This window comes from Leuresthes tenuis, unplaced genomic scaffold, assembly GCF_036924035.1.
Source record: "Leuresthes tenuis unplaced genomic scaffold, fLeuTen1.0.hap1 SCAF_19, whole genome shotgun sequence".
Taxonomy (NCBI): domain Eukaryota; kingdom Metazoa; phylum Chordata; class Actinopteri; order Atheriniformes; family Atherinopsidae; genus Leuresthes; species Leuresthes tenuis.
Window position 1 is genome coordinate 12,232,416 of NW_027325373.1, and position 21,796 is coordinate 12,254,211.

The 21,796-nt window shown below is 43.7% G+C and overlaps 1 protein-coding gene across 1 annotated transcript in view; it reads left to right on the forward strand.

Annotated features, from left to right (window-relative positions):
- Positions 1 to 1,900: 1,900 nt before the first annotated feature.
- LOC140276681 (E3 ubiquitin-protein ligase UHRF2-like) overlaps positions 1,901 to 21,796 on the forward strand; it is a 29,740-nt gene continuing 9,844 nt past the window's right edge. Inside the window, exons 1-6 of the mRNA XM_072371476.1 lie at positions 1,901 to 2,225; positions 10,501 to 10,896; positions 13,135 to 13,451; positions 20,797 to 21,015; positions 21,134 to 21,243; positions 21,407 to 21,593. Coding sequence (XP_072227577.1) covers positions 2,073 to 2,225; positions 10,501 to 10,896; positions 13,135 to 13,451; positions 20,797 to 21,015; positions 21,134 to 21,243; positions 21,407 to 21,593 — 1,382 coding nt within the window. The 5' untranslated portion in view covers positions 1,901 to 2,072. The remainder of the gene's footprint in view (positions 2,226 to 10,500; positions 10,897 to 13,134; positions 13,452 to 20,796; positions 21,016 to 21,133; positions 21,244 to 21,406; positions 21,594 to 21,796) is intronic.

The following is a 21,796-nucleotide window of genomic DNA, read 5'->3' on the forward strand; positions in this document are numbered from 1 at the left end:
TATGGGTGAATTTTGCCATTTTTGGAAAACAATGTATATTTCTTTATGATTTATATCGTCTGAAGTGCTTAAGTGAAAATCAAACATACAGTGAAGTTATTATTAAAGAGCAAACGTGCGCGTGTCTGTCTGAAGGTCTGTACGCATCCTTATTATAGAAAAGAATAGAATAGAATAGAATATAATAGAATAGAATAGAATAGAATAAAATAGAATAGAAAATAGTGCCTTTTATTGTCACTATACACAGTACAACGAGATTGAAAGCACTGTTTAAGATGCCCGTTTTATTACATTTTTTAGCCCGTTCAGATGAGGTTTCGGTACTTTACCACTCGAAGTTTAATCAGGTCTTAATTGGTTATTCTCTCACGCTCCTCTGCTCTGATGAAGCTGCCACACGTGTCCTCTTTTCAGCCAAGCGTTAGAGGACGGACAGCATTATTTGTCACACAAAGATATATGTTTGTTTTTTTAAAATGTCATTGTGTTTATTCCTTTACCTCCACCCGTCGATTTGCATGTCTGATTGGTACAAAAATTTCTGTTAATAGTGAGAAAGAAATGTATCACTCCACTTGTTTTATCGTCACCAAAGTTTCAACTTTGATGTGTTATCTACATCAGTTTTAATGTCTTGAGAGTCTAAGGCCCACAAACTGCAGACACAAACACTGCGTGTCTGCAGTTTGTGGGCCTAAACTGATGTGAGAGTTGTAGAGTGAATACACACGCACACGCGCACACACACACACATATTAGGGGAAAACTCATACCATAACTCTTCTACTGATAGTTACACTAGACACTTACAGGCTTTATAGTACATGAGACATCCAGCACGTCGCTCTTCAGCCGGGAAAACGTCTTAATTAAGCAATTATGCCACTTGGAGCTCCTGCTTTTATGGTGATTATTAGCTCAGCTCAGAGGTAATCTTTGGCAAAAGATTTTTTGATCAAAGTTTTGCGACAACAAAAAGAAAGAAACAACGGAAAGGTACACAGACTGTGTTCGCTGTAATGATATACAGTCATACTTTGAGACACACTGAGCAATGAAAGGTTCCAAAAAGAGACTTAGGGGAAGTCTTTCTGGAAAACTGCATTATAGTTTATGTCACATGTATAAGTTATGTCACAATATGTCCTGCTTAGATGATTTTGTATAACTTAGTAATCACTTTGCAGCTCTTCTTGTTTGTGTCATTGTTCTATTTGCATTTATTCTATTGCTTTTCCATCTTTTGTGGTAGTTTTTGGTGGCCCAATGGGGGTTGCTGCTGGCTCTCTCTTTTTTCGATTGTTTGAACATCTCTGGCCATTCTGTCGCATTTGTCAGTTTGTCTGTGCCTCTCGTGGTCGTTTTGCATCTATTTACTGCTGGCCGTGTTTCGAGCTATTTTAATTGATCGGGGACGGTCCAAGTTACTCTTCACATCGGCCACCGAAAAAAATCACTGCAGTCAATCACTCTACAATATAATCTAAGGATTAGCACGGGGCCCCCACTGATCCCCTGGGCCCCTGGCTCTGTGCCCAGTAAGCTCTTCAACTCTCCAGAGCTCCAGTTTGCTGAGACCCAATAGTGAAAAAAACCCCCAAAAAACTATGCGTTGCAATGCATAATGACTATTGTTTATTACAAAAAAAGGAGAAAAAACAGAAACAAAAGAAGACATCTGGGTAACAGGGATGGCTGTCTAAAATGATTGTGTAACAGAAATCACAAGGAGCGTAAATGTCGAGTGAACAGGCTGCAATGTCTTTGGGAGCACACGATAAGTGGTCAAATTCACGTATGGCTCAAGGTCTCTCTTTCTATTAAAGGAGAGCTGTGCCTTTAACTGCGCGCGGAACTCGCTTAACGTTACTTCGCGAGATTTGCTTGGCGCCGCGACCTCATGTGAGACACCTCCTGCGCGAGCCAGTCCGACGTTACCTCTGCAGAGGAAAACGCAATGGAGCCCTGAAATAGCTCGTTTCTATCTCAACGGAGTCCTCAAACACATTCGCATCCACGCGAACGGCTTGATCTGTTATTTATTTGAAGCGTAACAGGGCGGCGCAACGATGTGGATCCAGGTTCGCACCATAGACGGGAAGGAGACACGAACCGTTGAGGATCTTTCTAGATTGACCAAAATTGAGTCTTTAAGGCTGAAAATACAAGACATCTTCAACGTGAGCCCACAGCAGCAGCGCCTCTTCTACCGAGGAAAGCAGGTAAAGCCATTTTTTTGTGCCACTTCGCCATGCAACAGCCAGTTTTGACGCCTGACAGGGCTGGGTGCTGGTGGAGGCTGAGTGGTCCTCCTGGTGTTCAAGCCGTTTCGGACCCGTGCAAGCTTCCTGTTTTGATAGGAATTCGCCAATAGTTCTTGCGCAAGAGCCCGGGGTACGCGGTGTGCCATCCCGAAGGATAAATGTGGATGCGTGAGTGCGTTCTGTGGATCCGTCTCATGTTGTTTCGGTTAGTGCTGAGGAAGGCTGCGTGCAACAAATGTCCCACCGCCGTAGACATGTTTGTTTACATCGCCGCCAGAGAGAAAGGAGAGCACCGCGCTCGGTCTCCACATGTCGACCGAAGTAGTGCGCTGCAGACAAACAAACGGCTCAGATCACTTACCTGCGCGTGTTTATTTTTAAGCTGCCTTGTCGGCAGCTGGATGTATAAACGCGTCCAGAATTTGTAACGTGGTTCCAACTGCTGTTAAAGTCTGAGCTGAGCCTATTGGGCAGCCGCCGGGGTTTCAAACGACGGCGTGAGCTGCGACTTGTTGGAGTAGGTGAGACCGTGGGCTACACGTGTCATAAAGCAGGTGTATTTGTTTACACCCCTGCGTCACCACGGAACGCACAATCCACGGCGAGGACACGGAAGGCTGTCTGCTGTGAAGGAAGCCTTTTCCTCTGGCATGCGTTGCACTCTTTGTGCTGCACGGCACACAGAAGCAGAGGGATCCGTGGCTTTGAACCTGAGACCTGTATCCAAACAGTGAGCCCAACTTCACTATCACATGGTGCCGATGCGCACCTCTCCATCTCAGTTTACTGCACAGTGCAACTGAGGTGAAACAAACGGTTCACAATCTGGGAAGTACAGTACAGTGGAGGTTATGCACTCTGGAGACTCGCATCTAAAACGCACAATAAGACAAAGAGTTTATCCAACAACACCAAAGTTAGATTGATGACACCAGCATGTGGCTTGTATTAGCAGATCACAGGCCACCAATAACTGTTTTTTGGAGGGGTTTCCTGCATCAAACACCTTTCTGAGGGTGTATATATAGAATATAAAACGCTCAGTGACTGAAATTCTTTTTTTGATGCATTGGATTGTTTAGTATCTTGCTTTTCTTATCTAGATTTTACTATGTAAATGCCACGTAGTTTCTAAAATAAGAAGAGAAACCTGGTTTCCAGTAGAAACAGGACATGAAAATGTTCACGATGTTGAAGGATCAAATGGTGTATAATGATGATCTAGTCTGCTCTATAGTTTTAGATCGTGTACGATGTAAGAATCCGACTTAAGGATGGTTTTCAGTAGAAGGGAATTATAAGTAATCTTACTTAATGGCCCGGAATACATTTGGGTCAATACCACTGTGTCACTTTAGCAAAACTTGTGCAAAAATCACAAGGTAACTGTTGGAGATCAATGAATTCTGCATCCAAGATCTGAAGGCTACAGTCGGGCTGGAGCGTGTGGTCGCTGGGTTTGCGTTTGAATTCCCTGCACGTCCTGCTGGGAGCGGACGTCGGTGTACATTTTCTCTGTCAAACATAGTAAGTGCTGGCATGGTCGCAGCATGCTAAAAGTTTCCCCAAGACGGTGAAAACTGTAATCTGCTTCCCCCGGAGATGGATGTGTGTGTTCTTGAGCGTTGTGGCGGACGACCGCAGGGAGCGGGCGGCCTCAAAGCCTGCGAATGCATGCAGGCTAAAAAGGCATACGTGCTTTTTCTTTTTCTTTTTCTTTTTCTTTCTCGTCTACAGGCCACATGCCCTCACAATTGAGACGGTTAAAGAAACGCAAAGACTCTCCGTTGCTACTTCAGTCTGAGCAAAAACGACTGAGCGTTTTTTCCAAATATGTCAGCAGACAACTGCGCACAGGAATAATTATTCAACAGACTGAGCCGTGATATCTTAATGTGTGAAAGATTACTGGGTGTCAGCAACAAACAGAAGATGCTTGCCGCTGGCAGGACACTGGCGCCATGATTTATTCAGATTTTCAGCATAACATTACAAAGCTGATACTCGCACAGTGTGAATCAGCCAGGCATAGGAACCCCCCCCCCAGGACGAATAGCCTACACGATATGTTGATCTCACTTTTCTTAGATTTAGTCACGCTTTCCACTGTTCAGATGTGTCGGGCTGTATTTTTGGCCCACAGTTTCCTTTTTGCAAGTGGTAATCTGCATTTTCAATTTGTGCCGTGCTTGCTGTTGAGCAACGGAATGATAAGCCTAACAAAGACTGGGTTCTGAGTTTGAGCATCCCGATGTGGTGAGCTTCCTCACCGTTTGTGTGCTGTGCACACTGTGCTGCACGATTCGGAGGCAGAAAATGATATCCCCACAATGTACTGTTGCCCTTTTTTTTTGGCGTCAGAGGAACAATGGGTTAGTTGGCAGACTTGATACTGGTAATAGTGTAACTAATGTCCCTAAACTGAACAAATACCTCATGTGGTCTCGAAGTAGACGAACATTACTCCAGTTTGAGTCCCAGAATTTTCTCAACAGAATTGGGCACGGTGCAGTTGAATTATTTCTGCTTTATTAATAGTCAATCAGAGGTTGTGTTTGAGTTTTCACTGACTGTCGTAGCTGATCGCAGGCTAGGCCTGTGCAGCAAATCCTGTGCTTCCTTTATGTCAATGGAAAGTACGGGGTGAGCCTCCATTAGGGGATTTCCATGTGCAAAGTAATGCATGGAATGAGCCAGGGACATGCAGCATAGACTAGCCGGTACCCTTCCATGCACAGTGGTGCCTGCGCTCTGTTAGGATTTAGTTGTAGCAGAGCAACTCGGTGTAATTCTCTTTTCAAAATGGCGTCTTGTTTTTCCCTCCAGCTCAGTGCTCACGCTGCCTCACCAGTTCAAAGTCATGCTTGCCCTTCATTCGGAGGGGTCCTAAGCCAGAAGCCTTTCAACTTTGCCTCGGTGTTTTGATTTCTACCTTCTTTTTTTTTTTCTCTCCCTTTTTTCTTTCTTTTTTTTTTTTTCTTTTTTTGGGGGCCGACTACTCTTTGTTGTGTATTTGTTTCACTTTTTAACGTCTCTTGTCACTCATACTCGCAAGCAGGCGCTCACCCAACCTCCACTGGCCATGCGGCCTTTCTGCAGAGCATCCGCTCTCACTTTGTCGCAGGCCTCTCCTGCACTAATTTGAGATTCGGCTTTTTGGTTCAAAGCTCTGCTTGTCTTGCGTCTGTGCGGTTTAAGCACGGAGCTGTGGTTGTGATGTCTGTGGAGGCAGCACCTTGTCTCACGTTGGAATAGTTGGGCTCTCTTTCACGTGAACTGCTGTCCGTTGATGGCCTGCTCTCTTTCACAGAAGCAGCTGCCATGACCTCGATATTGTTGCAATTTGATTATACACGGGTTGATGTTGTGGCTCTTCCGTTGATGGGGTCTTTGGAGGGGTATTGCTTTGCAGTTGAATTTCAAGGGAAAGCCAAGTTGGCTGCAGCCATGCATGCACACTGACACACCCTTCTTTGACAGATAGACTGGACAAAGGGCAAAGACAAAGAAAGGCGCTGAACCAGGACGACAACTGCAGGCTTTTTAAAACAGTTTTGCCTCTCCTTCCCATGTTTGGGACTACAGTTTGCCTCGTGGTCGAATGTTCTACCTGCTGTCTATCAGCTAGAATGAGTGTCGTGCAAAGAAGTAGTTCAGGTCACCATGGAATCTTATACCTACTAACAAGTCTCTTTGGTTTGGGTCTCTCCTTGGATCGGGTTACAACCGTTAAAAGCACCATCTGAAACCTGCCTTCTGACCATTTTTTGAAGCAGAAGATAACAAGCTTGTGTTACATCCTAATAGAACGAGAGCCGGGTTGAAGGGCAGTTCGTGGAAATCAGGGCTCTAATATTTTGATAGTCGAGAGATTGGTGTTGGGATGTTTGAAAAACGCAGGAGGGAATGTAATACACTTCAATTCCAAATCCTAATCTGTCTGAACGTTTATATAACGCAAATAAGATTCCGGACAGTCACGGTTTTTCTCTTTTCCTGTAGGGGAAACCAACTGTAGAAGCGAACGACAAGTTATAAAAAAAAAAAAAAAAAAAAAAGAGCTGCGAAGGGAAGTAAAGACAAAGAAGACCTTTGTCAGCTTTCCCGGTGGCTGATGAGCAATGGATTTCGCTTGAAGATTAAATGACTGTGGGCAGAAAGAGGGATAAAAGGCCAAAGCTGGAGGCTCGTAGATGGCAGGCACGCAGACACACCCCATGTCATTGTTTTTGGTAATATGACCTATTTTGCTCAACTCCTTGCTAACAGACCGAGGGCGGAGATGAGATGTAATTGTGCTGGAGTTGGACGTTTTGGGCAGCCTGCCTGAGCAAAGGAGGGTCATTTCTGCTCTGCTATGAAATTTCCTTCCCTCGAGTTGTGTTTTTTTTTTTTCTTCCTCCAGCTCGCGTTTTCACACCTTAAATTGTCATTCAAGCCTGGATGCTGATATTCAATCAGCCGCTTTGACATCTCAGTCCTTTTGATTCCAACTTTACTTATTGCGACCTCATTGTCGTGCGGGGGATAGAGTCGCTTTAATGTCAAGATAATTTCTGCCTTACGAGCCCTCAAAGCCGAAAAGAAAGGAAAAAAAAAGATTCTGTCTGACAGCATGTTTGCACAATAATGAAAGATAATGCCATGTTATGTTCTCATCTCCCTCCACCACCTGTTTTGCTTCTCGATCGGCTATCATTGGCTGTGCTTTCAAAACAATATAAACAGATTTGTTCCGTGATAAGAGATCTAATACAGAAATGCCAGGATGTTTATTTTTTTTTATTTTTTTCGTATTTGAAGCAGGGTCTCACATGTTTGCGATGCTTCTACTCGCAGCCACAGGTCTTTGTCTTATCGTTGTTTGATCTTTGTTCTGACATTTTTCTCTGTGTTTTCTTAGGTGCCTGTTTCTGATAAAACATTAATCTTTGGAAGATGTGCAAAATCTCGGCAAGGGAGTAAAGGGGATAAGTGTTGGTTTCCTTCCACTCTGCGACGTGATGCGCTCGCATGCGAGCACAAGCGCGCGCACTTGTTTGTTTGATCTCTGAGGAATCAACACGTCCCGATGTCTGATGTCTCCCACTGGAACACCTTTCCACTTTGTCCCATAATAAAGCTATCGGAGGCGATGTGTCTTCTTTTTTAACGAGGCTGCATATGAGGGTGAAAGTGTCAAGTCCGATGCCAACGTGGCAGCATTCTGCCATCTGCACGAAAATATATAAAAGAAATCCTTTCCATCATTAATCCTTTTAGTTAGGTGGTTCTTTGTTTTAAGGATTATTCAGCTGACTGAGACTGAAGTCAACACCTTGCGGTAAGGGGCTGATGGTAATGTAGTCGCTGGAGAAGGCGCGCACAAATAGCCAAGATGTCATTTGTATTTGGTGCAGTGCAATCCTGCTGTAAGCTGTTCTGTTAATCTGTGTGTTTGCACGATTCTGCGTCCATCTAACCCGAACTTACCAGCGGCGAGGCTCCCTGCGGCGTGTTCTGCCAGCAGACTTATTGTCTGTTTAGGAAGCTCTCGGGTTTGTTTACGTTTCTCCCGTTAATGCTTGGAGCGAGAGACGGGCAGACAAAAGAGGAGAGACAGTTTTCTAAAACGAAGGCTGGGCTTGGGTAGGGAGACAGAAACAGAAATGGTAATAGAGAGCGCAGACAGACAGACAGACAGACAGACAGGTGAGTCTAACTACTGTATGGTTGTGCTTGCACCGCTTGCTCCTCTGCTCTGAATTTCATCAGACTGTTAAAAACGGGGAGGGATGGGGAAAATCGCGCCTGCTCCCTCGCTGCTCTCGTGCTACACCTCCAACCGCTCTCCTCCCCATTGTCATTAACGAAGAAGAGAGAAGGGGATCATGAGCGAGGTTGGCGGCCATGCTTGTCTCCCCAGCACAATGGGTTTGTGGGGTTGAAGGCTGAAATGAAGAGCCGGTGTTTGTAATGAGTTGGCGTGTCCGCCATAAGCCCCGCTCCTCAGGCTGTCAGTGTACTGTACTCTGCACTTAACAGTAGATTGACGTGGAAGTAGGGTTATTAAAGGGCTTTATGAGGGACCCTTGTTTTTCCAAGCGTGTGTTTTTTAATTTGACAGAAGCGTTGTCTGTTGCACACATGCCGCACCGCCTGAAAGGGCCACGCTGATGCTGATCATCACGGTGGTGGGTTGTGTTGACAGCATTTGTGTGTATATATATATATATATATATATATATATATATATATGATTCAGATTTGTGGGGGGTGGGTGTGAGAGAGTGTGTGTGTGTGTATGTGGCGAGGTGGGGGGAGTGTTCTCATTTCGGTTGTCACGGCAACCCAGTCATCTCTTTCCCCCAGCTACATCTCATATCGCTGTATTTCATGCGTTTATATCTTTTATTTATTCTGTCTTTTTGCAAAATCCAGCAGGAGGCGGCTGCGTGGCGGCAGCTGCTTCTTGTGGACTGAGCACAAACCGGGCTCCGGTGGCTCCCAGTGGAGTGGAAGCACGCCGGTTGTCGGTGTTAATTGTTTTATCCCCAATCAGAACGGGCTTGAATGGGTTTTTGCGGCGAAGTTTGATGAGTAGCTGGACGCATTTAATGTGTATGTGAGGGTTGGTTGGTCGAACAACACCGGGATCGACGCTCGTGACCCTCACCGGTATGTTTAAAGGCAGGCGGATTCGCCAAAGTGCATCATGTATTTTAATCTCTCTGTTGAACGGCGGAACAATATACTGTCTCCCACTGTTCCAAGTGCCGTCTTCTCTGATGCGTTCGTTGTTTGGTCTTGACAAGAAGCCTTGTGTATTTGTCCGAGGACATTCTTTGGTGCAGTGGTGCTCATTTCCCATCACACTGGTATCCATTCAGGATAAACTCAGACAGAGGACCATTATAAACATCTGTCCAATAAAAAGGTGATTTCCACCAATCCAGCTTAGAAAAAGGTAGCTGATACTTTACCTCTCACCTACAAATAGAGACAAATAATTGAATAGTTAAAGGAAGTGGGCCTGAAATGCGCTTTTAGTCTTTTATTATTTGGTCAAATCGAATTTCTTAAGGGTTACCCTGATGCTAAAAAAGCCGATTGGACATTTGATGCACCAAATGTTTTTTTAACTGGTGAAACATCCTCTACTACCAAGCCATGCTGTAGTGATAGATGCAGCATGTTTAGCATCTTCTTGCTGAAATATGCAAGGCCTGTCCTGACAAAGACGCCTTCTGGATGGGATGCGTTGATTTAATGATGCCTTTCCAGCTGTATGAATTGAAGGAGATGCAGGCTTTGGAACCGGAGCTGATAACAAGCCAAAAGATCCCTCTCCTCTGCAGTCCGGAGGACACGTGGCATCCATGTTTTAATTTTCATTCATCTGACCACAGAACAGTTTTCCTCTGTTTTCACATATGGCTTCTTCTTTGTCAACCTGCATTTGTGGATGGTGCAATGAATTGTGTTCCCAGACAACAATTTCTGGAAGTGTTTCTGAGTCTGTGCAGTGGTTCCCATGACAGAATCGTGTCTGTTTTTAATGCAGTGAGGCCCGAGGGCCTGAAGATCACAGACGTTCGATATTACTATTCAGCTATGTCCAATGAGTTGTCTCCATATTGCTTCAATCTTTTGATGATACTGTGTCCTGTTGAAGATGATCAAATATTCTAAGTCTTTGTGATTTTATGTCAAGAAACATTATTCTAGAATTACTTCTCAGTTTTTAGACAGAGCTTTTTGCAGATTGCTGAACCTCTTTCCCTCTTTATTTGTGGGAGACTCAGCCTCTCTAAGGTGCTCTTTTTACACCCAGTCACGAGACTGTTACCTGTTACCAAATAACCTGATTAGCTGCTACATGTCCCTCCAGCCGTTTGTATTAAGTAGCCCTTACATTTCCAGTATTTTGTTGCTCTTGTGCCAACCTTTTTTTTTGCCATCAAATTCAAGATCTCAACATCTGATGTGTTTTCTGTGCTCTGTTGTTAAGAAAACATTGGTTTATGACATTTGCAAACCATTACATTGTGTTTTCATTGACATTTTACCCAGTGTCCCAACCTTTTTGGAATTGGGATTGTATTTTAAAGTTTTGGCTTTTGATTAATGTGTGGATTGGTGAATAATTTCCATTCAAGTTGTATATTGTAGCATTCTCATACCATAGATCTATGGCTTTTCTCTTCTGTGCCTTTTCATTATTACAAGTGACTTTTGTTTTGTGTTTATTCAGATGGAAGATGGTCAGACACTGTTTGACTACAACGTGGGACTCAATGACATAGTCCAGCTGCTGATTCGCTCTCAGGCCGACCCTCCCGATAGCCCCGTCACCAAGGACTCCTCGGGTGTTGCCTGTAGTTCTGCCCCTCCGCCTGACTCAAAGTCCGAAAGCCGCAGTTCCCCAGCTCCCGTCTCCCCCTCCGCAATGGAAACTTCCACAAATATGAACAATGAAAACAGCAGCATCACTACCAGCACTGTAAATGAAACCAAGCCAGACACCAGCGCTACCAGTAACTCAACCAGTACCAAAAACGGCTTCAAGTCCTCCAGTCCAGCACAGGACACCCAGCCTCCCACATCCAGCAGAAACACGCTAAGTGACCCAGGAATTGGCCTGTACAAGGTGAGGATGGAACTGACCAAAGTGAACCAAGTGATATAGCTCAGCTTATTGGAAACAATGAGTGTTCACGGTTTTCATGCTGATTTTATACCCTCAGATGTATTTTATTGATACTCTTTGGCAGTTTGTAACGGTACTAGACAAATTACACATAAGAAATAAATGTAGAGACTTATATCTTGATAATTCCTTGATGATATGTTATTTACATATAATAGACAGACTATGGCCGTAGCACGATTACGATAAGTCTGCTGCGTTCTACTGAACCTAATTTCTGATGAGGCTTCATTGAAGGGTAGATGGATCAACTGAAGACTGATATATCTACTTGATCTCTGCTACATCTCTCAGGTCCGGTGTCAGGCTGTTCAGACACTATTCAGCTGCCGAAGATATATATATATATTTTTTTTTAGACCTTCTTTTGTCCTCCACTTTTCCAGTTTCCTCGCTTTTTTTAGATCTCTTTTTTAAGGACATACTGCACAACATGCTGAGCTATGTCAAGTTTTTAGCTAATAGCTGTTTAAACACTGTTGGTGCAAACAATGCTATTTTATGCATATCAAACTGTGTAATCCTTGGCATTTTTCACATATATTATACAGCTAAAGAGAAATCTGTCTAGCAGGCTGCTAGGAACAAAGTGCCTAAAGATATAATTTAGAATTGGATCTTTACTAAGTTGTCTGTTTTGTTTGGATCGCATGCTCATGCCTTGAGTTTTGTGCCTCGTTTTCAGACCAGAATGAGTCGGCAATTAACAAAAAACACACACACACTCTGCTGAAAATGAGATTTAGTGAAAATCGTTTTACCAACGTACGGTGGGTCGACTTATTTTCAAGACTGGACTCTTTTGATGCTTCCTGGTCTAATCCATGCTGGAAGGCCAATACACAAGAAGATGGCTGGGAAGCAGCGAGCGTCACATGTTTCCAGGCTTTAAGCATTCCACACCGTCCCTGTATTTGCAAAGCAGCTCAACCGACTCGGATGTTATCGATTTAAAGAATGCCTCTCAAACGTTTGTGCAACATTTATAGCACGAAACACTCTATTAAAAGAATGCTACACAGAACAATTACTGCGAGCACGGATGGTAGCCGTGTCTTTTCATGTCTTAACCGGGGCTGGCGCTAATAGTCGCCTAAGCTTCAGCTCATTATAAAGATCTTAGTCGGACAAATTTGTATTGGTTGGTTAATTGTGGGGTGTCGGGGGAAGGAAGGTGTCGGTGCTTTGCCACGAGCTTATTGTTCAAACTTTTATCTTCAGTTATTGTTCCCAGCCACAGAAAACAGTATCTCGGCTTTCCTCTCTCTCACACGCCACTTGTTTTCTTGTCTGCTGTGGTCTGGCTCCTTGATCACCGAATTAGCTGCAGTGCGACCGGATGATCATTACGGAGTGCGCCGATACAAAGTCTCCCTCTCCGCGCTGGAAGCAGAGAGGAGGCAGAGCGGGGTTTGTCCTACACAGAAAGTAATTAACTTTTGTTCGAAGCGCTGCTACATTTTTTCGGCTGGTGCTTTTTTCTTTTTTTTTTCTTCCAAAAACATCCTGAAAGGCTCTGAAAAACATCTTAGATTTAGCCGCACTGTGCTCTGTTGAGCGTTCCTGTGTTCATCATTCATAGGTTTGATGTGTTGGAGGGGTTGGTGCTGATGGAAGGTGTGAGTGAAAAGGGGGAAGGCCTGCGGGGCTTGATCGAAGCGCTGCACACAGCCAGCATGTGTGCGGAAAACCGTGAATATGTCTCTTATAAAAGTGCAACAAATTGTCATCTATTTGCTTTGAAGTGCAACCGCTGGTTCAGCAAGAAAAGCTTTAGTTTGGGGGGGGTGGGCAATTGCCTCTAACTGATATTTCTCACATTACTTTTGTGCTTTTGTGAGCTCCTCTCGCTGCATAATGTCGATGGTTGTTCATGTGTGTTTAAAAGGAAAATCTGATTGCTCAAAAGCTGAAACATTACAGCTTATTACACCTCATCTCGTACCGTTTAAGGTTTAGAGTTCAGTGTAGATTGTAGTAATTTATGTTTAAGCAACGTTATCTTGCAGAAATATAACAGTTTCAGTTTCGTTATAGATTTTTCTATTAATCTGTCAGCCTTGAGAATTGGCTTTCCAAGATAGGAAATTAGCTGTAAAATCCAATAGAGCATGTAATGCATTCATTTTGAGTACATGATTTCAAATAAATGATACTTTTGGGTTTGTGTCTCCTCAGATTAATGAGCTGGTGGACTGCAGAGACGTGAGCATCGGTGCCTGGTTTGAGGCTTGCATCGAAAATGTGACACTCACTCCCAAAGGACAGATAACGCCCACCAAGGGTAAGGTGGGCCGACCCCCAAAAAGGACTAATGGAAAGCTGGAGGCTGAGCAGGGAATGGCCTACAGCCAGGGTCAAACCACGGACAGTAACAGGAATAATGTTGTGTTAAATACGGAGAGTAATGGAGCCTCCACCTCTCGGACAGACTCTGCAGCAATGGACAGCAAAGAGAGAGAAGAGGACGTAATTTACCACATTAAATATGAAGAGTAAGTAATGGCTCGTTATGCGAGGAAACAATGCAGCTGTAACACACAATGACACACACTGGGATCTAAATCCAAGCGTTTTAGCCGATATCCGCACTGTGACAGTGCGACAGCATTTTGTTGTGGGGGAGAAAAAGAACGGGAGATTGTTAAACGCTGTCCAGGATCAGAATTGAAAGGGTTGTGCCTCCAGTGCAGCTATTCTCGGCCTTCTGCACAGCGGAAACACGGAATTTAGCTTCTGTTAGTTATGCCCGTGTTAACATTTTTGTGAACCCTGCTGTTGTGTCTTCTAAACAACGTAAGTGGCGTTTTGTATGAGGGTCGCGAGCGTCGGTAATGGCGGCTCTGCTGGAACTGCCGCCTGCTTTCACCTGACAGTCAAGCGGATGGAGGACGGGGGTTTGTGTAGTTCATGCTACAATTTGGACTTCATCGCTCGCATTCCCTTTTTCCTGCAAATTCATTCAGAAGCCCATGTTTCCATGGTAACTCACGAGTTCTCGGGAGCATTACTTCTTTGCTTGCCTCCTTCAGCTTTGTCTGTAATTGCTGTGAACGTGAGACCAGTGAGACGGCCTCTTTGCTCTGCCTTTGGCAGTGAGCGTGTGCGTGTAGATTTCTGCCTAGCGCTGTTATTTCAGAGTAATTATATCAAGGTATGTTGTGTGGTCTATTTGAGTGTGTGTGTGTGTGCGTTTGTTGTTTTTCTTTTTTTAATTTAGACTTCACTCCTATTTGACATTCCTCAGTCTTCCAAATCCCCGGTCGTCTGTTTTGATTGTTGTACTTTGCGGGACAGGAGCGCTCCTGCAGGGACAATCCAATAATCCAAACCTACCCACTGGCACCCAATCTTGTTTACACTCTCCCTCTCTTTTTTCTTTTTTTTTCTTGTGGAATGTATAAAATACAATTATCTGTTTATCTATTCAGTTCATCGTTTTTTTGTTTTTTTTTTGCACACCCGGCACATTTCGTTGGTGACGGTTAAGGCTGACAACAAAAATAGAAGAGCACGAAGATCCGCCAGGCTTGAAAACCTGAATGTCTCAGTAATGTGTGATTTGTGTCTTCACCAACTGAGCCAAAAACACAGTCCCAGTTTATGTGCTCTGGAGAAGCCACAGTCGAGCACAAATTGTCCAAATGATCTTTTGTTTCAGTCTTGGTGACATCTTGTCTGATAGATTGTTTTGCATTCTGTTAAATGTAAAATATTCCGCTCCGTCCTGTGTGCGCCGCTCTTGGTTTTCTACCATCATTTTGTTTGCCAGTGAAAAGCAGCGGGTGGGTAAGATTGCTCTGTCTTCCCACGCCGCACCCCCCACCCCCCCCTCTAACACCTGCCTGCATAGTCTGAGAAAGACACGGCAGTCCTTTTCGAAACGATCCGCCATGTTTTGGCTGCAACTCTACGGAATATAATGATCCACAAAATCAAAATGAGCGATATGTTGGGAGAATCTCCTTTTGGCTTATCCTGAGAACAGATGTGGCATGTGCCTGTGTGAGATATGTGTGCGCTGGACTCGGATGTGGTGGAATGGTTCAGTCTTGGTTTGAATGAGGATATGGTTGGTAAATAAAGACAAAAGGGGCAAATTAAATCTTAATTTATATCAATTTCTACATTTTCGATGGCACTGGATAAGTACCCAAAAGCACACAGTGGCAACACCGTACGGCCAAATGACTTTTAAGGCAAACGAAGCTATTGTTTTTGGTAGTTGTTCATAAACGCAGCTTTCAATCTCGGCTCATTCAAATGAATTGTGGTATGCAAAGGAAAAAAAAGATGTGAAATGAAATATTTTTACCTACTATTATGGCAGTTCTAAAGGACAGATTATGTCCGTCCTCCTGCACATATGCACAAGAAGGTGCCGCATCAGCTGATTTTATAAAGAAAAAAAACAAGTAATTTAATTGAATTTTTTCATTGAGCAAGCCCTGTTCTGCTGGCAGAGGCTGAATGTGTGTTGCACAGATGTGCCGTCAGATTGGGAGCAATCTGGAAGGTGACAGTGATTTGAGGTGATTGCTACATTTTTGTTGTCCTCTCCAAAGGTCGGGCTGATTAATTACCGTCGCTGGGACATTTTAAAACCCCCACCATCGTCCCTAGTTCCAAACACACGTCACAGTTTTGAAGATAGAGTATGTAAATGAAGTCAAAGTGAAGCCAAACAAATGTGCTTTGCACAAAAGTCCAGCAGCTCTATTTTAGTATTAGTGAAACCATGCAGATGGCTTGTTAAAATTCTATAAATTCCCACATTATAGAAGCAATTTCAAACCTCTGTTTATGCCCAATGCGATTTACGTCAACACAAAATGTAGTCCATAGATTAATGGCTATAAAGAAACTTGGATAAACGGGAAGCCTGGTAAATATAATTATCTTTACGGTAATAAAGCCATCTCTGCCTTCTATCCTGGCATGACTATTTCATCCTCCTCCTTGTGTTTAGGTTCATGTTCACAGTGCTACTGCAGTTAACTTTTTCAACTTCTGTTTAGCTACTAGTGGATCTTGATAAGACAATTTACATTTGAATGAAAGTCGCCTAAGACCGCTTTGTTCCTAAATTATGGGCGTGATGCGGTTATTTGTCATAGTGTGACATTGAAAAAGGCTGCTCAGCCAAAAGATTGATCTCATTTAGCCAGAGATTCTTTATTTCCAACAGCTGAATGTTATGGGTTGATGATTAAGCTGTAAGCTTCTTCTTCTTCTTTTTTTTTGAACCATGTAATTGTTATATTATCAGGCTAAACAGTAATTGTCGTGTGACCATTTTGTCCTTACACATGCGCACTGGCATTTGCTGATGCTTACAGACACACTTTTGCCAAAGCAAAAAGCAGAAAAGAAGTCAGAAAAATACAAGATTAAGGCTGTGTGTGGAAAAATAGACCGCCACACACTTGTCACGGGTCACGAGAGATGATTAATAGACATTACTACTGCATAAATCTCTGTTTTTATTGTTGTTTTTTTTTAGGAAAATACTGCTTGCTTTGTCTTTATATGTGATTGCACATTTTCCTCATGCCGGGGGAACGCAGGCTTGAATAGTAAAATCAGAAATGCTGATTTCCATTTTGTTGCTTCAGTTTCAGGGCCTTACTATTTTGCATTCTGGCTCACTCAGTCATTGTGATGACTTAAGCCCCTTTCACACCGCACATAAAAACCCAACAAACACCCACCGCAATGGGAAAGGATACAGTGGGCATTCAGTCGCATGTCAGATGACTCTGCAGTGGCTGGGGGCTGTTTAATTACCGGCAGAGAAGTAAACGTATCGGCTGGTGGATGCACTCGTTTTCACTTGGCGTGCCGCACTCTGGGTTCCAAAAGTGAGCAGAGGCTTGAAATAGGTTTTAAAAAAAAAAAAATACTGACAGGCTCTGAAACCAACACCTCCCTAAAACGAGATTTGATGGCACAGTTCTTTAGAATCGCGCTTAATGTTTTACAGTTTAAGCTGAAAGGGGTGTTACTGTAAAGTTTGGCTAAATAGAGAGGTTTAAAGGCTTGTTAAACAGGCTCTGGAATCTAAATAGCATGGGTCTGAATATTCAGCGGATGAGATCTTTCCATTATGTAAAGTAGTGGGAGTTTATACGAGCACGTCTGCTACCTAAGCACCGCTGAGAGAGGTTTATCTGCTGTACTTTAGTTTCGTATTTATTGAGGACAGTTTCAGTTTGGTCTCTTTTTTTTTTTTCTTACTCAACTCGCTCTTTCTCTCATTTTCTGCACAGAGCAGTCATTGTTTGATCACTGAGTCGTATCCAAAGCCAGACTGCCATATCAGTCATCCAGATATATTGGGCCTGAAATATTAAAACAAAAAAAAAAAACCAAGTTGCAGACAAAGCCGCTTGGGTCGTCGTCACTATTGTTTGACTCTTAATGGCGTAAAAAGTACAGGCAACTGATATCCAGCAAATTTAATGTAACTGATGGTAGAATAGAGCCATTGTTTGCATTCATATCACTTTAATCATTCTCGTCATGACAAGTCCAGATGCTTGTGAAAAAGGCCAAATATCCAACTGCCAAAGCGCTTGACTCACAGATTCAGTTATTTGTCTGTTTAGTACCTTTTTGAACATGTATTTAAACAGTTTAACTTTAGAATCCGTTTGAGGCACATTCAAGTCAAATGAAAGATTTTTTTCTGCCACACACCATTCAGATAAAATGCACTTTAAAGCAACATCCCCCTTAGAGAATAGCCTCCACCCTTTAACCACGCGTAGTTGCTCGGAGGACCGATGTTCACGCTGAACCGCTGCCAAACTGTCGGGCAGCTGTCGCCGCTGCCGGTGCCAGAACGGTCCAACACGACGGTATTCTTTTTTTTTTCTTTTTTTTTTTCTGGCCATTGTCAGGTCTAAATAGGGTTACTAGAAGGCAGCTGTGGGCTGGCCAAACATGAGTGGGAGTCACAGTTTTGGAATCATTTGAGCAAGTTGGGTCAGGAAGCTGCAACGGCAGTAGAAACTCATAGCTGGCGCAGACTTAAGGGTCAGTACAACCTCGCTGTCGCACAATCTGTTTTTTTTTCCCATCATGCCAAGCCAAACCACATACTCTACTATTTCTTTTAAGAAAATGTGTTAATTTGGCAAAAATAGCCAAGGCCTCCTGATGCGTCATGTTTCCCCATTCATTTCGTTTCAATGTCTTCTTTATGCGACCCTGCTTACTTTTTTTAAAAATGATTCAGTCACTGTAGGTTAGTGTCTTATCCTTGACTGTCCAAGCACAGAACTTATTGTCACTGTAATGTAAGTTCATGCTCATAATCTGAGGCAGGGCGTAGGCTGAGAGTCTGTGTGGTCTTAAACTCTGGCACTCCTGCCTCCGTTGTGTTGCTCGCTGTTCTCCTTGTGCTCACGCCGAGTCTCATTGTGCCGAGAAGTTGATGGTCCTCCACTTTGTGCCTGTGTGTGTCTCTACACATTTGAATGTTGCCGTGCGTTTTTGTGTTGCTTCTATTCACCCACCACTTTTCCCAAAACCACATTAATCCCTTGGGCCTAAAAAAAAAAAAAAAAAAGGAAATCCCTGCTCTGAGCCCTGGCCTCGTCTTCCTGGGAGTTTTCTACTTACAGTCTGTCTCTGTGGGCCCTTCTCTGTTAGTTTAAAAGGACTTCAAATATGTGCCATCGTTTTCCTAAACGATAAAATGACGAGCACATCGTCTGCTACTGTAATACATTGCTTATTTCACAGTTTTTTGGGTATTTTTCTGCTACGAAGCCGTGCATTATGCTGTTTATCATGATCTTTCTGAAATATGATCATCTGGATACAAGTATAAGTTGCTCTAAAACCTGTATATTCTTTTCAGCATTATTGAAGCCTTTCAGGATGGGCCAGTTGCCAGTTCCGTAGGCACTAAGTCTCACCTACATACCATCAGACGAGATGCAGGCTCTTCGGCTCGAAAGCCTGACCACTGATAACAAGCCAGATGGCCCCTCTTCTCTTTACTCTTGAAGCGTGGCATCTGACCACAATTAATTAATCTGACCACACAATCGCTTGCCACTTTGCATCAGTCCATTTTAAATGAGCCCAGAGAAGACAGCAGGATTTCTGGATCATGCTCACATAAGGCTTCTCCTTTTAATGATAGAGCTTTAAGCTGCATTCGTTGGTGGAAATTCAAACTTTGTTCCCACTCGCTGATATCTGTAAGTGTTCTGGAGTCTGATTTCGGAGCTCGTTGTAGTGGAGCTTGCTTTAATGCCCCCAAAGGATCTTGGGTATCCAGCGCTGACTTTTCCAACTGTGTCGCTTTGGTGCAAAGATGTTTTGATGATTTTATGTTCTGTGAATGATTGCCTGTTCAAAGTCTTTGCAGTTTTGCAAAGGAAACTTTTGCGGCACAGTTTGCTTGCTGAACCTCTGCTCATCTTTACTTCTGAGAGATTCTGCTTCTCTGAGGTGCTCTTTTATTTTTTTTTAATGTTACTGACCTTTTTTTGGATTGGACTTGGAAGATTCTCTGTCTTTAAACTGAAGTTATGGCTGCTGTTCATCCTGCCAAACGGCTCTATAAGGCACGAAAACTGCTGTTTATGTCCTATAATGAGACAAATGTTGTCTAACAACCGATTTTAAGCAAACGCTCTTATTTTCTCATCTTATTGAGCTTAATCCTGCCATTGCTGCATATTTGCTTATGTTGGCTGCCGGTCATCCTTAGTTCCCTGACCTTTATTCATTCTGCTGTGGCTTCTGATGCCCGTTGCTGGGTGTGCAGCAGTTCCCAGAAACTGAGCCAGGTTATAGATGACTCGAGCTTAATAGAAACCACACTGGACTTGTGTTGTTTTCTTAAATGTCTGAACAAAGACAATGATAACGCTACAGTGAGTTAACTGAAGCTGCAGCGTAGAGTCATGTTCATATCCTGTTCCTGCTCTTTCCCTGAAAACAATGGCTCCAGTCAGTCAAATGTGGCCTTTTGTAAAAGATCTACTGGTTAATCGGTCACACATATGTTTTTCCGTTTGCTGCATTAAATTGATGCTGTGTGTAGATGAATGTGGTGAGAGGCACTGACAAAGACCCTTCATATTCCCTAGCAAGAGAGCTGTCGAGGGAAAAAGTCTCGTAGGTGTAATGTGTAAGATTCAGGCTGACGTCTCGGCTTTAAATAGACCTGCTGTTGTACTAAATCAAATTGCTAAATTGTCTTTTTTTTGTGCGGCGACGTTATTCTTCTTCCACCCTCCCTGCATTCTGCTAATGAGCAGATTGATTATGTTAGGGCACTTTTTTTTATTTTTTTGCCTGGTTGATGTAATTTCAACTGGTTTCAGTTATTCCAGTAGTGAAACCAACAATTAGCTTCTTTTTTTTTTTCTACCTCCTTTGCAGATGTTTTCTGTGCTTCGGATCGCGCGTGTGGTTCTGCAGACTTGCGCAGACTTGCACGTTCCTTCGGGGAGGCTTGTTTAGCGTATCGGTGCAGCTCTCTGACACATTCTGTGCACATCCGTCTCTTTTTAAAGATCATGCCATTTTCCACGTCTGCTCTTTTTTTTTTTTTTTTTTTTACTCTTTTGTACCCCTGAGGGATACTTTTGATGTCAACTTTTCTGTGATGGCTTCACTTTTCCTCTGACAAATTCTAATGTGGTCACAGCAGCACGTCAGCAACGTGCATGCAGCTGTCCTGAAATGCACAGTGGTGGCTCTCTTTGTGAAAGGTTTAACCATGCATGAAGTACCTAGAACTGTACTGACAGCACTGTGGAAATATGTCAGTGACAACAGGAAGATTGCATACTTTTATGTCTTTCCCTCTCTCAGTTATCCAGAGAATGGCGTGGTGGAGATGCGAGCGGTAGATGTACGACCACGAGCCAGGACCCTGCTGCGGTGGGACCAGCTCCAGACGGGGATGCGTGTGATGGTCAACTACAACATGGAGACACCAGAAGAGAGGGGCTTCTGGTTTGACGCAGAGATTGTGACTCTTAATCAAACCTCCCGTACCAACAAGGAGCTCAGAGTCAATATCCTCCTGGGGTGAGGAGTGCGGGGGATGTAGCTGGAAGATTGGGGTTTGATTTTAGACTAGAAAGTATTCTGATTTTCTGTCGTTATGTCTTAGTGCCTCTGCCTTTGTCGCTATGTCTCCCCCTAGGGGTCCTGGAGATGTAATCGGAGATTGTAAAGTTCAGTTTCTAGATGAAATCTACCAGGTGGAGAAACCAGGAGCTCGTCCGCTCTCAGTTGCAGATGGACAGTTTAAACGTAGGAACCCGATCTCACACACAGTCGAACTCAGTGCCGAAATCACACCACACCTGCTGATGTTGGTTCTCAACACATACTGATGTGCAGCATTGCCGTGTTATCCTTCTGTTCGTGCATGTACAAGCATGTGTGGATGTTTCTTCCTTGTTTGTGGCTCCAGGGAAGAGCGGGCCGGAGTGCAAGCACTGCAAGGCCGACCCCGACGCGGAGTGTCGATTCTGCTCCTGCTGTGTGTGTGGTGGGAAGCAGGATGCGCACATGCAGCTGCTGTGTGATGAGTGCAACATGGCGTTCCACATCTACTGCCTCAACCCGCCACTGGCCACCATCCCAGACGATGAAGACTGGTGAGAAAGAGAGAGTAGTGCTCAGCAATTAGCCACACAGTCCTGCAGTTCGCAGTCATTTTAGAAAAGCCGATTAATGAGGTTCAGTTTGGGCTGAAGTGTATTTACACAGTCATTAAGTCAAGATTGAAGTCAAAATCAATGTAGAATAATGACATTATGCACTCGTAGGCGGCAGTTTATCTCATGCTTGACTTTGAATG